This window comes from Neolamprologus multifasciatus, chromosome 14 (genome assembly GCF_963576455.1).
Source record: "Neolamprologus multifasciatus chromosome 14, fNeoMul1.2, whole genome shotgun sequence".
In the NCBI taxonomy this organism is placed as follows: Eukaryota; Metazoa; Chordata; class Actinopteri; order Cichliformes; family Cichlidae; genus Neolamprologus; species Neolamprologus multifasciatus.
In genome coordinates, this window is record NC_140452.1 from 40,579,623 (window position 1) to 40,596,096 (window position 16,474).

Genomic DNA, 16,474 nt, shown 5'->3' on the forward strand with positions numbered 1-16,474 from the left:
AGTGAAGGTGACACAGAGAGGAAAGATTTCATCTCCAACTGTGTTTGTGAGAGAGTGAAAAAATAAAGAGACACAGACATCACAGAGCTTTTCTTTGGCATCCAAAGGGGCAGCAGATGATGACACACTGGTGACACACTAGGATGTTAACAAAAACAGAGATACATGCTGTACGACACACACTCACCAGGCCTGAGGTTTCCTCTTGAGCAGGCCCTGTCTCCTCCATCGAGAGTGGGGGCTGAGATGGTAGGTCAGCTGACGACAAACCTTTTCCATCGCCCCAAGAGAGTCTCCCTCCTATTGAACACACACAGACAGAGGCACAAAATATCAGCTTAATTACAGACGGCAGCCAGAAAATAAGAAAAAATTTGCTTTGTAGCTTCATGTAGCTTTATTTTCACAGACATCAGTTCTATTGGTATTTACATGCCCAGCCAATGACAAAAATTAAGAACGAGCTAGCAAGTCAGCATACCAGAGGATACAGCTAATGGCATATTTATGTTTAAAGTGTAGTTTTTGCACCTTCTTGTTAGTGTGTGTATAGTATATTGTTGAAATTGTACTTTTCACTGCTCCTTGCATAATTTGTTTTACATATTTACGAGGTGCTTTTTAAACCAAGCTTTGTAAAACAGCTTAGGGTAGAAAGACAGCCTGCATTATCAACATGTAGAAAGTGCAAAACTGTTAGCAGATATAGCATCATAACTCCTTTAATTTCTTCTTAAAATATCCTCCTGTTGGTTTAAATGAGAAATTACTTTAAACAAAGCAGCCCCAATATGAATAAGTGATTTTATAATGGTTACAGCCATCGTTTATATCAGGGGTCCCCAACTCCAGGCCTGGAGGGCCGGTGTCCTGCAGTTTTTAGATGTGTCCTTGATCCAACACAGCTAATTCAAATGGCTAAATTACCTCCTCAACATGTCTTGCAGTTCTCCAGAGGCCTGGTAATGAACTAATCATTTGATTCAGGTGTGTAGACCCAGGGTGAGATCTAAAACCTGCAGGACACCGGCCCTCAAGGCCTGGAGTTGGAGACCCCTGGTTTATATACAGTTTTTGAGTTCTAACATTTCTTTGTCTGCTGGTTGTGAGATCGTGTCAGTGATACAGTGTAATGATTTTGTGGGGAAGCAGATTTAACAGTGTGATTAGTCACTTACTGGTTGAATAAACATAAAAAATAGGTTATACTGTCTACATACAAGATTAGAGATAAATATATTATAATATTAATCTCTGGCTCTCTTCCACAGCACGTCTTTTATCCTGTCTTCCTTTTCTTACACCAACCGGTCGCTGAACCTGGTTCTGCTGGAGGTTTCTTCCTGTTTAAAGGGAGTTTTTCCTTCTCACTGTTACCAAAGTGCTTGCTCATAGTGGTCATATGATTGTTGGGGTTCTCTCTATGTACTATTGTAGGGTCTACCTTACAATATAAAGCGCCTTGAGGCCACTGTTGTTGTGATTTGGCGCTGTATAAATAAAATTGAATTGAATTGAATACAAGATGTATACATTTCATACCACTGGAAAAAAATGCTCTCACGTTAGAATATTTATTTGTGATTTAACATTGCATGAGCCTGTAACAATTGCTGTATCTGTGCTGTCTTTGAGGTACCCTGATACCAGAGTGGTATCAGATACAAGCATCTAGACCCATGCTATCACTGGTGGCCTTTTTTGCCATCACTGAATTTTGCTAGAAAAACAAGTTGTGATATATTTCACAAACAATTCACATGCAGTGTAGAGTAATTGGAAGCATAAGATATTTAATGCTGCATTGATATGGCATCAGATAAAGAGTGTTACCAACAAAACAAAGCAATAGCTATCGATCTATCATAGTTAACAACATTTCTGTTAATTTCCTGCATTCTTTTGTCAACAGGTCTTTACAGGTTAGTATAATAGACCTTATATAAGAGTTGATTTAGTTTCTGGGTCTAAAAAGCGAAGGCAATGTGGAAGTGTCTTAAATCTGGATACCATTTAATGACCTGCAGGGGTTGACGCATCTGCTGCCGAAGAGCTTCAGGTGTATAGAAGTGAAAACAACCCTTGGGCTCCATGCTCTGTGACCTCTGCAAACATTTCCTTGATGATCTTATGGGAGTCTTAAAGAGGATAAATCAGGGTTTGCTCATAAGCTAATGATTTATTAATCACAAGTTTGACAATGTATGTGCAGTGTCCCTCGCTTTCTCAGTCAGATCCATTTTTCATCATGTCCGGTTTCAAAATGCCAAGATAGCAGCAAAGTACTCAGTTTTAAGCTTCACAACTGGATTCACTAACCAATGGATGTCACAAAGGTTATGTCCTTGTTTAATATACTGTCCATGTTTGGGAGAGCCAGGTCTTGGGGAATTCTATACAATAGTACATTGCCAGCAATTTATGCTTAGTATGTCAAAGGAAAGAAATATATAACCCTTTGCTAACAAAGGACAAGAGGCCTGTTGGTGACTGTACATGTTTCTTCCCTGACCACAACCATAACATTTGATATCCCAGTGTCGGTGTTCTTCCCACATCATCATAATAATATTTGTCCAGGATCATTATTGCAAGTGACCAATGACATCTGATAATCCAGTTAGCATTAGCCAAGAACAAACAATAAACAAATCAACATAAGTAAATTGGGCTAACAGCAAACTTATTGTAAAATTAATAGAGAAAGCATTTGAAATGATTACCTCTGTCCCAAAAGAGAGTTTTATATAAACAAAGGCCCATTTTTCTTTTCCCCCCACATTACAAAGCCATGACATCACAACAACATGATTGGTCAGTTGCAGTGTTGATTCTAGACCAACACAGGTTACCAGTTCCACCTACACACCAGCCACCTAGCAAATTAAAATCTGAATTTCAGTTGTGTCTTATTTGCAGGAGCTCACAAGGATTTTAGGTTGCCAAGGAGCTGCCGACTGGTCCCTCAGCCAGTGTGGCTTTAATAGGCCTCTCCATAATGTATGTGCATCAGTCATCACTTATGAAGCTATTCCACATATGAACTCAAGTGATACATATGCATGTACATTTCAAACTGTATGCAATATGATTTTGATGTCAGTTACGGGTGTTGCTAAGTTGACATGAGGAACAGAGAGGAAATGTCACGTCTGACATGGCATCACCACAGAATAAAAGAGGGCAGTGAGGTGTTACAGCAGCCAACAGGAACTGATATAATTCAAGGATACAAGGACCACTGGAGCAAAGAATTACTAAACACACCTTCTGTCAAGTTTCTGATATGACAGGACACGCACAGACACACACACACACACACAAGTCTGGGGACTAGAACTCTACAGGGTGTGCTGATTGGCTGCCCATAATCAAACCATTTGGTGCGCTGCATCACAATCACATTGTGTCATTAAGTCTGAGTGTCTGAATTGCACCTTTACATTCAGTGTGGCACTCTAAAATGTTTTTCGATGAAACAGAAAAATGTCATGTGCCAAGCATGTTCATGACTTTCTTACCATGGTACAGTCCTCCCAGGGCCTCGGATGAGTAACATGTAAAATTACATCTGTTGGTTGTGACGCAAAATGATGGTGACTCATAAATATAAATATAATCCCAGAGATGGCTTCTTAGTTTGTATCAGAGAAACTAGGAAGCAATTTGAGAAACGGTGTCACCCAAACCCTCCACTACATCGTAGCTGTGTGTGTATGTGAGACTTCCACCCACACTGAAATACATTTATTCACGTGGTTAGTCAGGTCCCCTGTTATCCAGTACAAAACAGATGGTGGAGAGTTGGGGGATGAGGAGGGGGGCATGGGGGTGGTAGGGTTGAGGGTGATGTCAAAAAAAGCTCTTCTATATTCCCCTGTTGTGGGGTGAGGATGGATGTTTGTGAGCGACTAGGTTAAAAACCGAAGGGCAAAAAGTGGAAGGAGAAAAAGAAAAACTATGTTCCTGCTTTTGAAAGTTACTGACTCTCTGCCCAGAGGGGAGCTGATGGAAAAATTCATTTCTCAAATTAAATGAAGTGATAATGACTTCCTTTGAGAAACTGTGAACATGTTCTGCAAATGTATGTGTGGTCAAACATGGCAAAAAAACAAATTGAGAAGGCATTTTTGTTGTGTAAATTCAGATTTTTTGATTCCCGCATGCTGTGACAGAACAAGCTCTTATTTTCAAGATTCAGCATGATAAATGTAACCCACAGTGATTTTTTCTTTTTTTTAATCTTTTGTTTTGTTTCCACTCATTTGATTTTGATTCATTGATTCATATCAACACTCATGTTTAAACTTGTGCTTTACTTGAGCCACAGTGAGTGTAACAGCTAGCACCTCAACCTGACTGAAATGCTGAGCTGTGCAACAATGAATCCTGCAAAACTCAAAGTGCTTAAGCTGTCACGTTCCCTGTGTTTAACCAACTGGCTCAGTGAGGCTACAGATATTTGTTACTGTTTTCTCCTACTCTCGCTCTCTCTCTCTCCTCCTCGCCTGGACCTAGCTCATTGGCCAGCACATCTGAAAACGGTTACTCACCTGCGGCTCATCATCCTGCCACTCCCAGACGCTATTTAAGGCAGAGGCTCAGTTCTTCTCAATGCTGGAACGTTGTACTACACATGTCAGGGTAACCTCAGCTCAACCTAATCTCGTGAACCCTCCTGTTTTTCTGGCATTGATCTGTTTTGTGCATAGACTCCTCTATCCTATCCTCAAGCCCTTCCTTTGGATTACCTGAACGCGTGCGAGTTTGCAGAGTGGACTCGAGCGAAGAGGAGTGTGTAGTGTGGCGCGGCTGAAGAGGAGAGTGGGAACCCCGCCCGCAATACCCCGTGGACTGTTGAAGCCCCATGGATTTCTCTCACATTCTGTGTGTGTATATATATATATATATATATATATATATATATATATATATATATATATATATATATATATGACTCTGTCACTTGATGCTCTGTCCCCACTGCTGTTCTGCATAGGCCTTAACCCCCTCAGTGAGATAATTGACAAGACTGGCTACGGATACCGACTACAGAATGGAGCAGTTGTGAGCCACCTCCTGTACATGGATGACATCAAGCTGTATGCCAAGAGTGAACGAGACATCGATTCACTGAACCACACCACCAGGATATACAGCAATGACATCTGAATGTCGTTCGGGCTGGAGAAGTGTAGTCAGATGGTAACAAAGAGAAGGAAGGTAGTCAGAACTGAGGGGATAAAACTACCAGAAGGCAACATTGCAGACATAGAGGACAGTTACAAGTACCTGGGGATCCCGCAGGTGAATGGGAACCATGAAGAGGCCGCTAGGAAAGTTGCAACCACCAAGTACCTGCAGAGGGTCAGGCAAGTCCTGAGGAGTCAGTTGAACGGTAAGAACAAGATCTGGGCCATCAACACGTACGCCCTGCCCGTGATCAGGTACCCTGCTGGGGTAATAGGCTGGCCAAAGGAGGAGATAGAAGCCACTGACATAAAGACAAGAAAGCTCCTTACCATGCATGGAGGGTTTCACCCCAAGTCCAGCACCTTGAGGCTGTACGCTAAGCGGAAGGAAGGGGGCCGGGGACTGGTGAGTGTCAGCACCACAGTCCAGGATGAGACAAGGAACATCCAAGAATACATCACAAAGATGGCCCCAACTGACCGAGTGCTCAGTGAATACCTCAGGCAGCAGAAACCCAAGAAAGTGGAGGAAGGCGAGGAACCATCATGGAAGGACAGGCCCTGATAGAGAAGGTGGCTGATATCCAGAAATCCTACCAGTGGCTGGACAAAGCTGGACTGAAAGACAGCACGGAAGCACTAATCATGGCAGCACAGGAACAAGCACTAAGCACAAGATCCATTGAGGCTGGGGTCTATCACACCAGGCAAGACCCCAGGTGCAGGCTGTGTAAAGATGCTTCAGAGATAATCCAGTACATAACAGCAGGGTGTAAGATGCTAGCAGGCAAGGCATACGTGGAACGCCATAACCAAGTGGCCGGCATAGTGTACAGGAACATCTGTGCCGAGTATAACCTGGAAGTCCCCGGGTCAAAATGGGAGATGCCCCCAATGGTGATGGAGAATGACCGAGCTAAGATCCCGTGGGACTTCCAGATACAGATGGACAAAATAGTGGTGGCTAACCAACCGGACATACTGGTGGTAGACAAACATGAGAAGACGGCCGTAGTGATCGATGTAGCGGTTCTGAATGACAGCAACATCAGGAAGAAGGAACACGAGAACCTCGAGAAATACCAAGTGCTCAGAGAAGAGCTCGAGAAGATGTGGAGGGTGAAAGTGACGGTGGTCCCAGTGGTAATTGGAGCACTAGCTGCAGTGACTCCCAAGCTAGGCGAGTGGCTCCAGCAGATCCCGGGAACAACAGCGGAGATCTCTGTCCAGAAGAGCGCAGTCCTAGGAACAGCTAAGATACTGCGCAGGACCCTCAAGCTCCCAGGCCTCTGGTAGAGAACCCGAGCTTGAAGGATATATAGCTCGGTATACATACATACATACATACATACATATATGTCACTTGGTGTTTTTTGTGTGTAAATAAACCTTTGCCATTTACTCCAAATCTGCACCTGAGTATATTCCGTCATTCGTGACATAAGCAATGTTGTAAATAAACGTGGGCTATAATTCATCCAAGATGAAGTGCAGATGTTAAAGATGTTAATACAAAATAGCTAAACTGGTTCTACAAGCCAGGACAGGCTGGCTGTAGTTTTTCACATGATTGGGTTCTGTGAAAATGTTAAACACAGGGCTGTAGCTGATGGACTAATTGCAGCATTTCATATATACATGTCATGTCACATGATCAGGTTTTTGTTTTAAATATTCTGAGTGAGTTTCGGTGTTGTTACAGTGTTGAAATTACAAGGTGGCTCTTTTGATTTGCTTTCTTTTGGAAAAAACTTTTATATATACCTGAACTGAAACAAATGCACACCTTATTAGCTTTCTGTTGTTCCAGACTGTAAGATACACTCTGTGACTTTTGATCTAATAAAAAGGCAAAAGTTTGAATTCAAGTTTCATACTAACAAAGCACCCTTTATCAGCTGCTCCCTTTTTACAAAGGGACACACAGCAGATGGATCTACATCTTTGATCAGACACACATTTTTACACTCAACGCACACCCCGGGGTCTCCTCCCAGTCTCAAGCTGGGATTTTGAATATGTTAATCATTGCACTATGGAACCATTGTTCATACTAACACACTATTATTATTTATAGGCAAATATTTGACCCTAATTTCTCCTTGTTTTTATTGTGTGGTCTTTTTTTACTGGCACTCTTGGTATTTATTGTAAGAGTGGTCTCATGGTGTCAATAAAGCATGAGAGAATGAGAGAGAGCCTGTGTTGTTGGGAACAGCAGCAGTGTTCCAGCCTCACAGCATGCTTTCCACCTTTTCCTGCATCCACTTATCACAATTCCTTCATCTGTTCCCTCCTTCACTCTCTACTTCCTCTGTGTGTTGTGTTTTTCCCCCTCTTTTTCCTTTCTTCATCCTCTGGTGTCCTGCTTCCCTCTCTCCTCTTCCTTGTTACATTATTGATACAGAACACATCTGTGAATCTTTCCAGTCTCCAGAGAACTAATGACCTCTCCATCCTTTACTCTCCACCCCCACACCCCACCTCCTTTTATTTATCTGTCTGCCTCATCTCTACCTCTTCCCTGCAGGCTAGCAGCTGATGAGGTTAGTTTGCACAGTACAAATGGAACCATTACTTTGGTCCAATTTTTCATGCTCTGCTAAATGACCATTTCCTCTGTACTGCAGATGAATTGTTTGGATAATTCAATCTTACTGCTCTTGTTTCAGTGGTCAGGAGGTGCAGGGGAAGACCTAGCAGATAGCTGATTCGGAAGAGTGGTTTGATCTCAGGGAGTTATCACTCATAAAGTCCTTGCAGAGCTACCTACAGTACTGTACATAAGTCTTGAGCCACCACTTATTTCTTTATATTTTGCTTTCAAGGAGGCAGAATTGGACATTCACTGCTTTTTCACAAAGATCCAGTAAACTGCATATTTAGGCACTTTGTTAACAGCAAATGATCTCAAAAACACACATTTTGTTCCCATTTCTTCAGCTGATTCCATGAAAAATTCATCACTGTTGGCTTCTTATCAGCTTGAAGCAATCTGCCCATTCTCTGAGAGTGATTTCAGACATTTTCTCAGTTCCTGTCTTCAGAGGAGTGGTTATCACCGAGGTCTTCAAGGTCAACTTAAGGAATTATTAGAGGAAAATTGACAAAAAAATTATAAATTGAGCTATAACTATTAAACTATAATCTTATAACAGTGCTGTGTATTGTCAGAATATATAAAGTGCCATATAAAGATTTATAATAGGTCAAATGATAATAATGCTGTATAGAGAGCTATTTAAAACTATATTTCTTACTGCCATTGTTTGTATTTACATCATAAGGGAATCATAGGAAATGATCTATGGGGATTCTAGATATCACGTTACTTTGGATGTCTTTTATCTTTAAAGCTCTGTTTTTGTTTGCAGCCCAGAAGAAATGATACAGGTATATGGGGATTTACAGTATAGTTTTGCATCCACATATTATGTGACCTCTAGCCTCACTTTTACACATTTGGTTTTCTTTCAAGTTGAAGCTAACTTAGCATAAATAAAATCTGTTGCGAGGTTAAAAATCTTATTCACATAATGTTTGTAATTACACTGCACATTTAGTTCGTAAAAACACATCTAATAAGCACATTAGTTCCACTTGAAATGAAAAGCTCAGCACAGAAATTATTCTTTTAGAAACTATAATTTCCTACTGACTGTGACATTACGTGCTATGAGTCATTCTTTGTCAGACAAACTTCATGCTGAGCAATAATATCCTTGGCCATTACTAATAATCTCTTATTTCTTCTGGGTCAGGTTAATTCTAATTCATTTATTAAATTTTGATGTTTTTGGATTAACATTTACATATTGTCTAAATGTAATAACATATTTATGGAAACATCTTAATGGTTCTTTCTGTGATGTACACAGTCTTCCTGAGTATTCTTCCTAAACATGTCCATCCCTTTATGACCATAGTGTACCATCTTCTGGTGATTTCTTTCCAGCAGAATAGCGTTCAATGCCACAAAGCTCAGATCAACTCAAAATGATTATTGAACACACAGAGAGTTCACTGTACTCAAATGGCCTCCACAGTCACCAGATCTCAATCCAATATTGCAATTTGGTGATGTAGTGGCACTTCATCCTGTGCAGCCAACAAACACAATAATAGCAAATTGGACAAGTTAATAAAATGTAAAAATTCACAAATAAATTGAAAGGCTTGGGAACTGTGACATATGAATATTACAAAACCATTACAACATTACAAAAATTAAAGTGCTGTTGTATTCGTGTAAAACAATTAGTTAAACTTTCGCATTCTGTTGTGAACCAAGTGATTTCTCACATAATTGATGATAATTTGATGAAAATCACTGCTGGGGCAGACTGTGCCCATTTAACTTCCTTTTTTATGAAACCTGACATGGTAAAAGGTAATGCCCTGTCCACCCCAAAGTCTGACTCTTGTGATGCCTTTCTTTGTTAATGAGCTAAAAAGGTTGTTAAAGATTTGTTTACACTATACTCTAACTCCTCTACGTCACACACGTCGGTCAATGTGGTTAGTAAGAAACTTACAAGCTATAGATTCCACTGGCTCGGAAACAAGCTAGCTTCCAAAGACCACACGCTAACTGCGGGTGAAAAATCACAAATTTACAGCATGGATGCAAAAGGAAGAAGAGGTTCTTTAGGGCTATGGTCACACTGCAGGTCTTAATGCTCAATTCAGATTTTTTGATCAAATACAATTTTTTTGTCTGCTTGTTCACACTACAAATAAAATGTGCTCTAGTGTGAAGCTTCAAAGCGGCCCGCATGCGCAAAAGAAGACGTCACACAAAACGCACTCTGTTTAGACCCAGAGCAAACAGTATTGTTTGACTGATGGCCCTTAATATAAAGACTTGTTTTGGACTTTACCTTTCCCAATTTTGCTTTAAGTTATAAAGTTATTTTGCTATTTACAAATGGCCTAATAATTATTCTTATTGCTGTTTTAGAGAGGAGTGGTGCTTCAAAGGATAGTCGCAGATTTCTGTCAGAATCTGCAGATTATACCGTACAAATAAAATGTTAAAGTTTCTCCAACGTTGTCTTCCCAACAGTTTCACTGGATGGCCAGGAAGCGTTCACGATGTCTTCTCCGGCGCTGACAATTAGCGTCTGTCTTGTGTCAGTGACGTAAAAGACGGATTTAATGCAACATGACCATTCAAACAGCAGACGCTTTCTAAAACATCAGATATGTATCGGATTCAGTACCACATACGAAAGTGACCCAGGTCATATTTGAAAATATCGGATTTGTGCTGTTCACACTGTCATACCATGATCGGATATGAGTCGCATAGGGTCAAAAAAGTCGGATTTGATGCGCTTTCGCCTGCAGAGTGAACGTAGCCTAAAGGACTGAATGCAGCGACTGAGTTCATTTGGGTATGTTTCTTGCTTGTTCTGATGAACATCCATGCTTGAATGTGCGAACTAGCAACACTGTAAAACCTACTATGTGTGATCTTTTAAATCATAATGAAATCACCTTTCATCATCATGCTTTTAGTCATTTTTAGTGATGAGCTCATACCATAGTGAGGCATCCATTGTCTGTCCACATTTCACTTTAAGAGTTACTACACCTCTTAGAGTACTGGTCAGAATTTAATCAAACTTACACACAGTCCTTACCTGATGAGTCTTTACTTGTATCGTGCTAAAAGTCAAGCTCACATTTATAATTTTACTAAAATATATAATTACATTCATGAGCACATCACTGCGACATAAATGATATCCTGGTTTGGGTAATAACTGAGATCTGTGGTAATAATTTTGTCATGGTCCAAGGTGTATGCCTTCTCCAGCAGGGAGGTCTGTAAGCCTTTCCACGTGTCCCTTGTTGTTGCCATTATGTTTTGTGAGCGTGTCTGCAGGTGGCACACAATCACCTGCTCTCCGATTAGTCTTCATCCTCAATCAGACTCTGCAGCATTTCAAACCCAGCTTCTCCTCCACTCCTTGCCAATCTGTCATATCTGCTAGCATGATACATGCACATGATAGTGAACTGTAAGGCTCAAGACTTCAATAAATGTACGTCATTCTTGGTTTAAGAACTATAATCCAGCTTTGCCCAGCTGCCAACTCTCTCAAACCCATATCTGCACCTTCCAGTCCAATCTGCCAGCTAAAGTAAAATAAATTCTTTACGCTTGGACTCAGTGGGTTGCTCTTTGGTCTCTGCGTCAGCAAATGTTTTAATAATTCAAGGGAATGGACTGGTAAACTCTATGAAGGCTTTAGAACCAAAGAAACAGCAAGAAGGAACAGAGAGTTAATGGTGGCTGAGTACACGGTATCTTGTTGTGACTACAGACAGTCTGTACAGTCTGGTGTCTGCATGCATGTAATTGAAAATCTTCCACGTGCATACATATAATGATTGAGTAATGTAAACAGTAGATAATGAGAATCCCCATCAATACCCCTGTTAAAATGCCCATCTTAACAGCTTTGAAAGCTTGTTCCATAAAACTGTTTTAGCCTCCTACATAAACAAAAAACATTTTGGCAACTATTAAACTATAAAACCACTGATAAAACTATATTTTTATTCATTTGTCAATAAACTGCTTTGAAATCACTGCAATTGTTCCACACAATATTATAGAAATATGTCAAAAAATACATAAATAAAAATTTTATTTAAATTAAACTGAAATGACAAAATGTCACTAACAAAAATCTTGGCCACGACTATATACAGGCGATTTCATTCAGGTGGATTTTGTCAATGCTAAAGATAGGAGCATGGGTACTTTGACTGGCAGGTGCACCAACACAGGTAACTGGTGCCTTTTGGAACAATTTATATTATGTTATTAAATTACTGATTTGATGGAATAACATAACATGGACTGGATGTTAACTAACAAAGGGGAAATAGAAATGATTCAATTAACGACAATTACCAATCCCTGTAATCCAAATGATTAGTTCTTACATTTATATAGATCTAGATTATCTATATGCGCTTCCAATTAGGCTGTGACGCTGGTCTCCTAAATTTGAGTTGCTTATGCTACATTCACTACGCAACCTGTGTGGTACAGGATCGTAGGGTGTGGCTCTAACTCTCGAGCATAAACAGCTTGGATCGGTGTATTTGAGCCACACGACCTTCATGGTGATAAAAGCACTCCTATGGAAAGTCTTAAGGTTAGTCATGGGTTAAACCAAACAAATCAATCACTTTTTTCTTATGCTTGGTGCACTCTGAATCACCTCTTCGCTGCTAGCTTCTTCAAATAGCTCCACGCTGTAAAAAGCACCTTTATCTGTGTTTGAATAAGAATGGCTCTAGCTGACATTTTGAATAAGTAAATGAAATAATTCAAATCTGATAATGTGATGAGGTGACAGACTGGCAAATATCTGACATTTGAGTAACCACAATATGAGCAGAGATGAACCCGCACACATCCAGGAACAGATACTGTTATTCTGAGCAAAGTCAAGCTGAGCTGTTGGATTCACAGCTCGAGAAAAGTAGAGACACAGACGCATAGATGGAACAACACATAGACAAATTAGAAATTAGAGCAGACAGAAGAGGTGTCAAACAGGAGGAATAACGAGGTAAAAGAACTGAGAGCAGAAAGAGAGAGAATCGGAGCAGCTGCAGTGATAAAGCAGCAAAGCTTTCCGCTGCTCTAAGTAAATTCACTAGTCACCCCACTTAGCTGGAGTCACACAGCAATGAATAGACCTTTCACCCACTCTGTGGAGGCTGCTGTGCTGCTGTTTGTGACACCAAATGTGTGAGAGCAAGTGAGCATTTGAGCGGCTGCACAAATATCTAAAGCGTGCGCTTATTTTGTAAATCAAGTCAAATCCTTTAGCACATCTGCAGGCTTGTATCAGCATGCATGTACGTGTGCTAATGATGGATGTTTCTTAACGTTAAATATGAATGTGTGCATTTGGATGTTGCGGCTGGTCTTCAGCAGCTGTTGTGTGCGTCTGTGTGCTTGTATTTAGAAAAAGGTGCAGGGTATGTGGCAGGAAGGATTAGCGAGTTATCAGAATGTGCTGAAAATCAGCTGTCAGCTGGCTTGGGGCTCTTTCAGTGGCAGAGCTGTCAAAGGTGCCAGAAGTATGGTTGGAATATGGTAGAAATATGTGCTGGCAGGTTTATTTCAACATAAACCTCCTAAAATGTCTACATATCAATAAATAATTAATCAATCAAATCAAATCAGGGACCAGTGGTGCATGGAGCCTGTGCAACTAGCCAATTTATAATTCAGTTGGTACAGTTTCACAAGTTTTATCAACTACTGATCAAATCCAAAGTAGAGCTCCAGGTTGTGAACTTTCTCACATCATTACAACATTTTATTGTTGTTGATTTATTTATTTCCATCCATCCATCCATTTATCTGCCTTCTACTGCTTATCTGGAGTCACAGCAGTCTAAGCAGAGAAGCCCAGACTTCCCTGACCTCGGCCACCTCTTCCAGGTCATCCAGGGTCGTACACAGTCGTTCCCAGGTTAGCCAAGAGACATAATCTCTTCATTGAGTCCTGGCTCTGTATTGAGGCTTCCTTCCCAGTAGGACATGCCTGATAGGTGTCCGAGAGGCATCATAGTCAGATGCCCGAACCAACTCAACTGTTAATTTATTTCAGGTCTAAATGGCCCTATGGAAATTCCCCAATTTCCCTATTTTTAAATATGTTTTTTTCTAAGACTCAAGCTACAACTGTAGAGCTTGCTAATAAATATAATTAGGAAGTATGAACCTATTGGGTAGAAAAATGAAGCCAAGGGTTACCGCCGCTTCCACAAGTGAGTCATTCATTAAAGACTCCCATGTTAAAACTTCCAACTACACTGCATGTTTACAGCCTCAAATAAAAAATACTTTGGAAGCAATTACAGGCTCAAGTACCAATAAACTAGTTTCAGTAGATTTCTGGTCCTCCCCTAGAGTCCACCTTAAACTTCCACCACCACTGGCGTTGACAGTGCAGCCTCCGTGATTAATCATTTTCATAATTTCATAGAATTTATACCATAAAGGTAAAAAAAATGCTCATTTTCTTCTTTGTGGGTCTTTAATTGTATAAAATAAAATATGCAGCAACTTTTATTAAACAAAAATATAACAGCTCATGCAGTCTGTCTGGGAAACTACATTTAGTAACACAACACAGCACATTAATATATATACCTGCTTCTTTAGATGGACCTTTAATGAAAGGTCACTTTGCTCCACATTTGACTTGATGAATAGGATGCAGTTTGATTTACTGTAAAATCAATACCTGCTCATCTGGGATTGACTGTAATGTGTTCATGTTATGTGTTCATTACGTGTGTGGGAGTTGCTTTATTATCGATAGTGGCAGTATTATCCAGGAGTGTGCCTTCTTTCTGATGTTTAGTTTTCCTTGTTAGTTGAAAAACAGAAGCTCGATATGTATTTCAGGATCCGTTTCCCCGTTCATTCACTTATAGAGGATGTTGGATAATATTATGTACTCCACAATTCCATTTGTGTTTACGCACTAATCTGCTAATCCTGTCCTTAGCTAAAAGGTTCTCAGGACCTTTGTTTAGTTATAAACAGTGTGATTAATACTCCACTGACTTTACTGCTTTTTATACTATCCGACAAGCTTCATCAAGAAATTTGATACTGGAAAAAAAAATGCAACATAACAGCAGCAGCAGCAGCAGCAGCCATACACACAACCACCACAGTATAAAATAAAGTGGAAGTGCAGCACTCAGTGTGCATTGTGCTAAGGAAAACATGCTCAGTCTGCCTCAATGCAGCCGGCTTTATGCAAGAGCAGGTTGAGTGCTGGGTGGAAGGGGTCTCTGGGAAGACGCTTTTTGCTTTTGTGGTGCTGCCTGATGGGAATTTCCTCTGTGTAGGGGAAGCTGTGGACCAGTGTGTGGAACTGCCCGGATTCTCAGGGCTGCAGTGACAAATGCCGGAATAAAAAGAAGTGCATTCACACAGTCAAAGATCTGTCAAATATTATATTACTCTGCTTTTGTAGTTCATAGATTTGGTTTTGCTACAAGTCTACCTAGACTTTACTGTTTCAGTTGACTTTCACACTCTTGCCGTGTACCTGTCAAATGGCTATAAAAACATCAAGATTAAATATCACCTTATATATGCCGAACCAGTTCAGCCCTTAGGAAACAAGGCTTGATGAAACAGTCGAATATACAGGACTGAGCATCTGACAACATATAACGTATTAGAGGCTCAAATTAGATCTTCATGCAGCCAAAGACAAAACATTTATCCTTAACAAGGTGTGAAATTGTTTTTCAATAAATAATAATTAGCTGTCACACAAGGGAATACAGAGAGGCTGTTTTATCCAAGCCTTACAAACATAACACACTCACTGGCCCCACTTCATTAACTCAAATACCTAATCAGACAGTCAGACTGCAGCAGCTCAGTAATGCAGTTAGGCATGTAAACATGGTCAAGACAACCTGCTGAAGTTCAAACCTGAAGCCTCAGAATGGGGGTGAAATGGGAATTAAGTGACTTTGAACATAGCATGGTTTTTGGTGAAAGAAAGGCTGGTTGCAATATGTTAGACACTGGATTTTCCCACAGAACCATCCATCATCTAGGGTTTACAGAAAATGGTCTGAATAAAAGAAAATATCCAGTGAGCAGCAGCTCTCTGGTGAAAATGCCTCATTGAAGCAAGTGAATAGAACTGAATCTCTGGCTATACAACATTTTTTTCCAAGACTGGAAAAATGTTGCCTGCTCTGATAATCTATCTATTCAATAATTTAAAAAGAAAAGAATGAACACTGTTATTGACAACCAGGTCAGAAAAGTAAAAGAACAGCGATGCAATGTGTCAGACAAGAATGGCCGGAGTGAAACACATGAGGTAACACCTGTCTGTGCTTCTGTCTGTACGTTATGTTGTGTTTCTCTCTTCACTGAACAACACCCTTTCTCATTCCTGCTCTGTTCTTCTCAGACACAATCCATTCCCCTGTTATGAACCACACAGAGTACCCTACTTTCTGACTGTAGCTGTGTGTCAAGCATTTCTCCCACAATGCACCTTATTGCAGTGATATAAGTGAGTATTTTATACCTTACCCTTTTCCCTCAGACTACAGATCACTGTACACAATGTTTTCATTATAAAGTGAGTCTGATCCATTTGTTGTCTAGTTGTGTAATCTAGTTTTACTTTTGAGCTTAATTTGATCTTTCCAAAGGTGCACCAACTATTCTTCAAAATAAAGTTCCCTGGCTTATT

At 40.3% G+C, this 16,474-nt stretch overlaps 1 protein-coding gene across 1 annotated transcript in view; it reads right to left on the reverse strand.

The window, feature by feature from the left end:
- lrrc75a (leucine rich repeat containing 75A) overlaps positions 1–16,474 on the reverse strand; it is a 69,537-nt gene that overhangs the window by 36,706 nt on the left and 16,357 nt on the right. Inside the window, exon 3 of the mRNA XM_085184771.1 lies at positions 188–300. Coding sequence (XP_085040897.1) covers positions 188–300 — 113 coding nt within the window. The remainder of the gene's footprint in view (positions 1–187; positions 301–16,474) is intronic.